Below are 10,074 nucleotides of genomic sequence, written 5' to 3'. Positions count from 1 at the left end.
ATTAGGGGTAGAATGGTCAAATTGTCCTTAGGGGAAAATATCTAAAACTTAATAAAACTTTTCAGCCAACCTGTCACCGCAGTGAAGACAATTACGTCGCCGCGGCGAAACACTCTAGCAGCTACTCCGTGGCTACAGCACCTCTTCGCCGCGACAAAGTTTCACCAAGTCTTCATAATTTTCAGGGCAACCAGTCAACCTAACCTAACCAATACATCCCTTCAACCAAGGGCCAACAAACCTAAAATAACAACATATAAACTTAATCGAAGCTGAAACAATGAACATTTAAGCAATACAGCGAATCTTAACCACGTACCTCAAGTGGGGCGTTACACATATTCAATGAGCCATTAACATATTTGAGTACCCATTTCAGGGCTGTCCAGTGTTCCATACTAGGATTGGACATGAATCTACTCAGCAATGATATCACAAATGATAAATCGGGCCTAGTACTAACCATAGCATACATCAAGGACCCAATTACATTTGCATAGGGTATGGTCTCCATTTTAATTAACTCAGCATCAGTATTAGGGCATTGGGCATTGCTTAATGTGAAATGGTTAGCTAAAGGCATTGAGACAGTTTTAGTCCCTGACATTCCAAATTTTTCTACTAACTTATGCAGGTATGAACACTGGTGAATTTTCAGTTTGCATTTGCTCCTGTTCCTATCAATTTGCATGCCTAAGATCTTCCTAGCATCCCCTAGGTTTCATTTCAAACTCAGCATTGAGTTTATTCTTCAACACACAGATTAAAGGCTTTGATTTGCTTATCAGTAACATGTCATCAACGTACAACAGTAAGTAAATAGGTATATCATCCACAACAGTAAAGTAGAAACAATTGTCATACCTACTCCTTGTGAATCCTATTCCTACAATCAAGGTGTCAAATCTCTTATATCATTGCCTAAGGGATTGCTTTAGACCATATAAAGATTTCTGCAGTAAACAGACATGGTTGGGGGCCTTTTTATCTATGAAACCTAAGGGTTAGCTCATGTAGATCTCTTCCTCAAGATCTCCATATAGGAATGCAGTTGTAACATCTAATTGTTCAAGCTCTAGATCCTGGTGGGCTACTATGGACAGCATGAGTCTTATGGTTTTGTACTTAACTATTGGGGGAAAGACTTCATTGAAGTCTATTCCCTCTCTTTGGGTGAAACGTTTGGCTACTAATCTAGCCTTATACCTGAGGGGATCCTTTTCAGTGATACATTCCTTTAGTTTGAACAGCCACTTGCATTGTACTAGTTTCTGATCCTTAGGCTTTGGTACAAGCTTCCAGGTTCTGTTCACCTCCAAAGACCTCATTTCTGCTTCCATTGCAGCCTTCCATTGATTCCTTTCCTTTGACTGCATGGCTTCCTCATAGGTTTCAGGTTCTAATGTTTGTATTTCGGTACCTACAAGAAGAGCAGTATATATTAGATCAGCATATGAATACATTGTGGGTGCCCTTACCTGTCTTCTGGTTTTGTCTCTTGCAAGCTGGTAGTCTTGCAAGTTTTCAGGTTGGATTTTAGTGTCATCTACTATTTCTGTCTCATCCTCATGTTCTGGATCAGTTTGTCCAGTTTCTCCTCTAGGTTCAGTAAGAGCTTCAGTTTCTTGAATGGTTTGTGTTTGAGCAGGAAACTCCACCTCAATTGGTGTAACTTCAGGATGGCTAAAAGAGTCCTCTAAGCTTGAAGTGGGGTCAGATCTCGTTCTAGTTTCCTTACAGGTAAAGACTCCCTCATTGAATACCACATCTCTGCTCACAATGATTTTAACCCTTGGAGATTCTCTATCCCAAAGTCTATAACCCTTGGTCCCTTCTTGATACCCTAAAAATATGCACTTAGTTGATCTTGGTTCCAATTTACCTCATGTGGTGTGTGCATAGGCTACACAACCAAAAACTCTTAGGTGGTTAAGGGCTGGGATTCTACCAGTCCACATTTCTTCAGGACTCTTTAGGTTTATTGTAGTAGATGGGCTCCTATTGATTAGGTATGCTGCTGTGGTAAGGGCTTCTCCCCAAAAGGAGGTGGAGAGTTTGGAGGTTACTAATAGGCACCTAACTTTATCAATGAGGGTTCTATTCATTCGTTCTGCCACTCCATTCTGTTGTGGGGTGTAGGTTACTGTCCTATGTCTTAAAACCCTTTGATCACTACAAAACTTGTCAAATTCTTGGTTACAGAATTCCAGCCTATTGTCTGTTCTAAGAACCTTTACCTTTTGCCCATTTGGTTTTCTACTAGGGTTTTCCAGTCCCTAAACCTAGCTAGAGCCCGATCTTTGGATTTCAGTAGGTACACCCACACCTTGCGGTTGTAGTCATCCACCAAAGACATAAAGTAATTATTCCCTCCATAAGATTTCACTTTTCCAGGTCCCCAAAGGTCAGAGTGTATGTATTCTAGTTGGCTAGTGGCTAGGTGTGTCCCCTTGGTGAAACTGTTTCTATGCTGTTTCCCTAAAATACAATTCTCACATAATTCAAGGGATGCAGTCTTGTCCTTACCAAACTGCCCTTTATGCTTCAGAATGTCCATGCCTCTTTGACTCATGCGGCCTAATCTAAGGAGTCACTTTTCTGTATTGGATAGGTTAGTAGAAATAAACACAAAGTTAAAGCAGTTTTGGGAATGATTCCCACAGAGTATGTAAAGCCCATTTCTTTTTTCTCCTTTCAGTATCAGGTTGTTACCTCTATATATGTTCAAGCATCCATTTTCTGCTCTATAACAGCATCCTGATTCATCTAAGGTGCCAAGGGATATCAAATTTCTTTTAAGTTCAGGTATATACCTAACCCTAGTTAGTTTTACAATTTTTCCAGTGTTAACCCTTAGAGTCACTGTGCCTATCCCTCTTACTCTACATGCATTATTGTTTCCCATGTAAACAATTTCATTGTCAAAATTTTCAAATTCCTGGAACCAGTCTCTCCTAGGACTCATGTGAAACGAATAGCCTGAGTCCAGCACCCACTCTTCACCAGTGTCATTCATTGACACAGTGAGGACTTCAGTTTCCTCTACCAGGTTTCTGGTGGTGGCTAGGTTATTCTCTGTATTCCCTTGTTTTTGTTTTTTAATCCACTCAAAACAGTTCTTTTTAATGTGCACAGTTTTATTACAAAAGAAGCATTTTCTAGACTCTACTCTATGCTTGTTGCTACCCTTCCATTTTTTCTTATTTCTAGCCCCCTGATTATTCTGATTTCCCTTACCAGTTTGACTAGGTTCTGGTCTGCCCTTAACAAACAGATTTGTGCCATTTCGTTTCTGGGTTTTTAATTCTAATTCTCTGGCCCTAAGTCCTACTGTTATTAGGTCAAGATTTGGTACAGTACCCAAGTACTGTAGGGCATTCTTGACTACCTGGTAGTCATCAGTCAGGGAGTTCAATAGGATCATGGCTAGACTAGTTTCTCCTAATGTTTGGTCTGTCCCTTTCAGGATCAAAGACATTTTCAAAAATTCATCTAGGTTTTCATCTATACTCTTAGCACTATCCATTTTATACGAAAATAAAGCCCCCTTTAGAAAGGCTAAGTTGGGGGCAGATTGCAAAGCATACAGGGTATTGAGTTTACCCAAGAGTTCAATCGGTGATTCAATTTCGTCTACCTTCCTGAGAACGCTGTCGGACAGGTTCATGATTATCAAGTTGTATGCCTCCTCATTGATCTCCTCTTTCTTTTTCAGCTTCTCCTCTGGCCACTTCTTGGAGTCCTCTTCCAGTGCGATGGCCACTTTGTTGTGAGAAAGCCATGCTTTCATTTTTTTCTTCCAACTCCTAAAGTCAATCTTCCCATCATATTGGGAGATTTCCATTCGGGTGGTGCTATTTGTCATGGTGAAGTGTTTGGTAATGTTTGTGCGAAAGAAAGATCAAGAACTAGACTCTGTTCTTGAATCTTCAAGAAACGGGAATACCCTAGATTTATACTGCTAGTGAGATCTGTGCTAATTCGTTCTGAATAACACTCCTCCAGTCCCCAATTTGATTTCTAAACCCTAAAATTGAGAAAGCCCTAATTTAATCGGCAGTCCCAAAAACCCTAGAAATCTCATATTGGAATTTAACCAAATAACTCCCTAATTTCTTGTAACCTAACGCTCTGATACCACTGTTATAACCACACGCACATAGGAATCAACCAAACAAAGATCACAACCAACACGCACAAGAACAACCAGAATTTTACCGTGGTTCACTTGCTCTATTTTGAGCAAGCTACGTCCACGTTGAGCTCGGGAAACACACAAGCTCGCTGCACTAAATCACTGTCAAGATTACAGATTACACACAGTACCACAAAACCCTTAAATCCCTTCTTCAACCTGTAACTAACCCTAGATATTATACCCTTTCAATCCTTACTGACTACGTATACAAATACACCCTGAATGACCTAACCCAGTCACTCAATCACCAAGTTACAAGATTCACACAACCCAAATTGAAACCCTAACAGACTCAATATTGTGTCAACAAAGAAGAGAGAGTTTGCACAAAAGTTACTGCATACAAAATGCCAAAACAGATCTGCTTTTATATGGTTGACTGTAGGGTTTAATTCCAGCCGTTGGATCTTCTCTTCATCAACGCTCAGGATTGTTTCCTCAGTTCAGATCAAAACGACATCATCCCATTTAAGTTCTAATACGACAGTGTTTCAAGCCATCATCCAACACAATTAAACCAAAACAAGAGACTAACTATAACTAGATAAACACCCATATGTATCTAGAAATTAAACATGGTGTGTTAGATGTAAAATTAGATGTGTAAGAAAAAATTTAAAAAATTTCTTCTATAACATTCCCATATTATATACGACCTCACTTACCTGTAAAAAGTTTCTTCCTTATTAAGAATGATGGAAGGCGGTTTTCACCAATGAAAGGACCAACCACAAATCACACCTAATAATCTGACTAGTGGAAATTTTAGAAAACAACTATACGAAGAACCAACATATTTAGGAAATAATAATTATACACTTTAAATTAATGCCGCTCTATAATAAATCTAGAAAACTTCATCTTTATCAGTGGATGAATTATGTATTAGTTTATTTCATTAAATATAGGAGCATATATATCATAACCACAGCAGTATCATATTCAATTACTAGTCGAATTAATTAAATCAATTATCTTTCCTCAATTCAAACGAAAGTGAAGACCACTGGATTGCACAAATAGGAAATGCATCTAAGAGTGGATCATCATAAATATGTATAATAAAGTACATTATTAACAAGAAAAATATGTATTACCAAAGAAAAGATGAGAAAGAATTATTTAAGAATCCAGAAGTAGATAGTCAAGCAAATTCCTAAATGATTGTGTTTTATACATGGTTTTTAGTCCTTACAGTTTAGTTCAATTGTGGGGAAGTCAAATGGATTAATCTATGAGGCTTCAAAATTCCAATTAACGCATTATAAAGTGTTAGACTTAGCATCGGTTATAAAAATTACAGTCGTAATTCAATATGCAAAATCTGAGTTGACCCAACACAATCAATATATTTATATATATTCCATGTGTTGACATGTGAAGTTATTAGCATTTATCATGGGATATGAGTGAGCTCCATTACAGGACTTACAGGATATGATTAAGCTTCATTACAGGACTAATTCTACTCCTATTTGAAGGGATTCTTCTGTCACTCCTAAAATCATATAATTAGTTCTTTCATTTCATACTATATTCTTTTTGTATAAATAGATTAATTCTGTACAAACAAATATATAAATGAAATATACCTTTCTTCTCAAAGTTTTTCTTTCTCTCTTGACATTCTTCGGCAGCTTAATTAGTTGCCTCTCTTACCTCCTTATAACACCATGCATATATAAGATGTAGTTTAATATCCCGTTCTTTAAGAATGATTTAAGCTGTTGTTCTAGCTAATACCACTCCATGCATATCATGAAATAATGTAAACAATTAACTAGTCAATTAATAACTACATAAATAAAACCCATTCCTTTACCATAAAATCAACCCCAAAATCCATCGTACTGCCACAAAACCCATTACCAATTTTCTAATTCTGACCCTGTCAGGCAACCGAGTCCTAGGTTGGGTCGTTGAACCAGTCGGATTGGTGACATCATGTTGACTTCAGCATGAAAAAAATTCCCAAACGTTTACCAACTTAATTCAGCGTGAAAAAAAATTCCCAATTTTACTAAGGCATGTATTTGATTACCATGTGATAGAGACTTGAGATACCAGTTGACATATACAAACCAATTGCTCCAGCCAATGCCCCACAACACACCCTCTGAATTGGCTCCAAATGACCCTTCTTAGTCCTACTCAAATCTGCAACTTTCAAGTACTCAAAAGACGAATAACTGAGCACACCAACAGGCAAATTCCTCAACAATGTAGCAGAATAATAAAGCCCCAAAAACCTATCTTTGTCCAAAATTCTCAATAAAACCTCCCAAGATCGCCCGTTTGCACCCGCCTGCATTCTCTAAGTAATCAATTTTTTAGGCAAAAACCTTTCTCCGAAATTCTCAATAAAACCTCCCAAGATCGCCCCTTTGCACTCGCCTGCATTCTCTGAGTAATCAATTTTTTAGGCACCATTATAGCCAATGACACAATATTTTCCATTGCACCAGTCGTGGGAGGAACAAGCATAGAAGGGAACATCTCAAGTTTAGAAAAAATCGATTTCCCTGAAAGAGTTTATGCTCTTTATACTCACAGCAGAATGGGTAACATGTGTTAATGCTTTTAGGAGTTAATCAACAAACCATTAGACAGATCAATCAACCATGAGCAGAAAAAATAAAGCACGTTGGAAAAAATAAAGCACGTTGGAATTTTTACATGGATGTTTTAGCCTACATCCATGGGAACAAGTCCAGATACAGCAAATCCATTATAACAAAACATGTTACAAGCTAATCCAGAGTTGAAATTAAGTACAACAATCTAAAACACTCCTTGTTCTACAAGACTCTAACTCTACCCTCAGATTACTCCAACGCCCTGCTTCAATCTGCTTGAGTCCAAGAATCCACTTGAACAGCTCAAGCACCTCTTGGGCTTGACCAGCTGAAAGACACCTTCCAGCACAAAACTTGAACTTCATTCAAGCTTTCAATAAGGAGCCGCACTCCACAATCCTCAATAGCAACAAAGATAGTCGTCAATGAACCCAGCAACAAAAATGAACCTGATTGACTATGCTCAGTAAAATTTCAGAGCTCAGAGATTATTCAATATCTAGGTTAAGAGACGCAATGAAGAAGAAGATGGGTTTATATATTCCTTGCTCAACCAATCTTTAAACAAACTTTCTTGGACCACTTTTAGAAAAAGTGACACCGTAATGTAAAACTTATCACCCAAGTTTCATGAAAAGATAAAGATTGAGTGTTTGTGTAAGTTTATAAGCTTTAAAATTAAACTGATATGTTTGTTTATAATTTTTTTGAGCTTATAAGCTAAAAAAAATAAGTTGAGGGAGGTACTTTTTTTTTTTTTTTTCTTTTCTTTTTTTTTTTTTAATAAGCAGAAGTTTGATCAAGTATATTACCACATTATACTTATTTAATTTTAAAATTTCATAGCATACCATTATTTAATGTAGTATCTTTTTTAGTTATTTTATAATAAAATGTATTTATAAGCCACATTTTATCAAACACGTCAACTACTTATCAGTCACTTATAAATACTTTAACCAAACACGTAATTGCTTAAAATTTCAAATGTTTATAAGTTAAAAATTAGCTTATAAGTACTTGTTACTTATAAGCTAATTTTCATAAGCTCAACAAACACCTCAAATATCTTCAAATATAACAAGATTGAGACACATGTACTGTAAAAAACGATTAAACATGCTCATGCAAATATGTGAAGCACCCTTTGTTGGCAACTTGGTTTTGAATTTATCGAGTGGGTGAAGACACACGTAAGTGAAAGCAAAACACAACGCCAATGAACACGGTAAAACTTCTGGCTCTTTGGGTTAATTGTCCTAAACTGAAACCCAAAAGAAAAACACAACAACTCTGGCAAAATTTCGTGCAAAGGCCGAAGAATCGAAGATCAGAATATTGAAGACGAAGAATATTAAAGACAAAGAATGACGATTAAAAAGAATGGTGATTGAACACAGAGGGATGGCGACTGGCCACAGAAGAAGCGAGAAATTTACGATCGAAAAAGGAAACTAGAACTTTAGCAAAATTTGGGGATTTTGTATTAAGTAACCTGGATTTTTGTCCAGGCCGTTTGTTACTATTCTGCCAGTCCAACTCCGGCCCATTTCAGGTTAATGCATATTACAAACATGTTTATTTAAGGCTTGGACTAGACAAGGGGCTGGTCGAGAATCAGCTGGTCTGGTCTGGTTTTCTAATCATTGCTTAAAACCAATCCAAAATCCATCACAGAACCTATCTTAAGGATTATGCAAACAAAGTCCATATCTTCAATATCACGTCAACAAAACATATATTCAATAATCACGAAACTGAAACCCATTTTACTTAATCAAAAAACAAATCCATCTTCAACAACTCACCACCCCTAGAGTAAATTATGACCAAGGGAGGAGCTCACAGTAGACATTTTATGTTGTTTGTGTTTTGGTCATTTTTTAATTTATTTATGAAACTATTATGGAGAATTTGATTAAAAATGCAGAGTTTCCAAAAACTTAGACTTTCATAATTGTATATGGTAATTGATTTTTTCTCTTATATAAATATATTCCATATGTTATCTTTTGTTTGTGGAATTTACACAAACACCAAATTTTAATAGATATTCAAGCAGTCACGTATTATTACTTGTGTAAGAAGAATAAATATAAAAATGCAATAATCTTACTTGTCACTTAATTTCAAAAAAAAAAAAACTCTAATCACTACTTGTGACCATCTCCCTACATATGCGCGATGGGATAAACAAGTAATGATAATACGCGATCTTTAGTCTCACAATCTTGAATACCATGTCCATCCCCATGTTGATACATGCATTGAGCCATCTTGGTGAGATTCATTACAATTTCAATAAAAGTAGTGTTCGACAAGTGAGGATTTTCAAGCCGGCCTTTGTTCATCTTCATCCATGTTGCAGTAATCATTTCTTATATGTGTGTATTTTTTTTTTTTTTTTAACAAGGCACAATTGATTCAAATAAGTGTGAGCTTTATTATTTGACAATTAATTAAATCTTCTATAACCATTCTTTCAATAATATAAGCCACCAATTTTTATTTTTTTCTCGGACTAACGATAGGAACCACCTCGAAATCTTTGGGAATCCTCAGTGTTAGGAATGAGGGTGTCTTCTGCATTTGAGACCAAGACGGTGATGATTTTGATCACCGGCATGCATTTTGCTTCACATATTGTATTCTATGTTGTAATTGTTGGATTTCAAGTGTAGCATTGGCATGCATTCGTTCTAGTCTGACTTCATGGTTAAGAAGCAAGACATATGCTCATTGCTATGGTGAAGATAACAATTGACTCATACTCTATGCCTAGGCCACCAAAAATTTGTAACACCAGATCTTCATCAAAGATGGGATAACCTGCTAGACTTAGCTCATAAGCGTAAGCTCTCATATTATCAAAATACTCTATAACACTCGTTTGATCCTTTCTTGTGTTTTGGAGTTGCATTTTGATATGCAAGACTCTCGATGTTGATTGTGAGGCATAAAACTCTTCTAATGCAGATCATGCATCATATGATGTGTTGGTGTTAGGAATTTTCCTTAGTATTGCTTCTGATATAGAAGACAGTAACCAACCTAAGAGGGTCTGATCTTGTTTTTTTCAAACTTGGTATTATGGGTTTGGGGAAACTGTTTCATTTCTTGATCCTAGGTTTAGGGTAACAAAGGGACTGGGCGATGGCCTAGATCCATCAATCAATCCTTCCATATCATTAGCCTTGATCGAAGAAATGATTTGTTGTTTCCATGTCTTAAAATTAGGTAGTTCAAGTTTTGTGAGTATAGTAAAGTTGAACGTTGAAGGTGAGAAAGTGGTTTATGTTG

At 36.6% G+C, this 10,074-nt stretch overlaps 1 protein-coding gene across 1 annotated transcript; it reads right to left on the bottom strand.

Moving 5' to 3' along the window:
* Positions 1 to 6,218: 6,218 nt before the first annotated feature.
* LOC116141361 (protein MITOFERRINLIKE 1, chloroplastic-like) lies at positions 6,219 to 9,149 on the bottom strand. Its single transcript, XM_031426867.1, has 5 exons — positions 9,014 to 9,149; positions 7,876 to 8,017; positions 7,028 to 7,113; positions 6,593 to 6,720; positions 6,219 to 6,503 (listed from the first exon to the last, which is right to left on the bottom strand). Exons 1-5 carry the CDS (start codon positions 9,147 to 9,149, stop codon positions 6,219 to 6,221), a joined length of 777 nt encoding a protein of 258 aa, XP_031282727.1.
* Positions 9,150 to 10,074: the final 925 nt, after the last annotated feature.

Source organism: Pistacia vera, unplaced genomic scaffold, assembly GCF_008641045.1.
Source record: "Pistacia vera cultivar Batoury unplaced genomic scaffold, PisVer_v2 Contig398, whole genome shotgun sequence".
NCBI lineage: Eukaryota > Viridiplantae > Streptophyta > Magnoliopsida > Sapindales > Anacardiaceae > Pistacia > Pistacia vera.
Note: the sequence above shows the minus strand (reverse complement) of the source record. Positions and strands in the feature narration are given on the sequence as shown.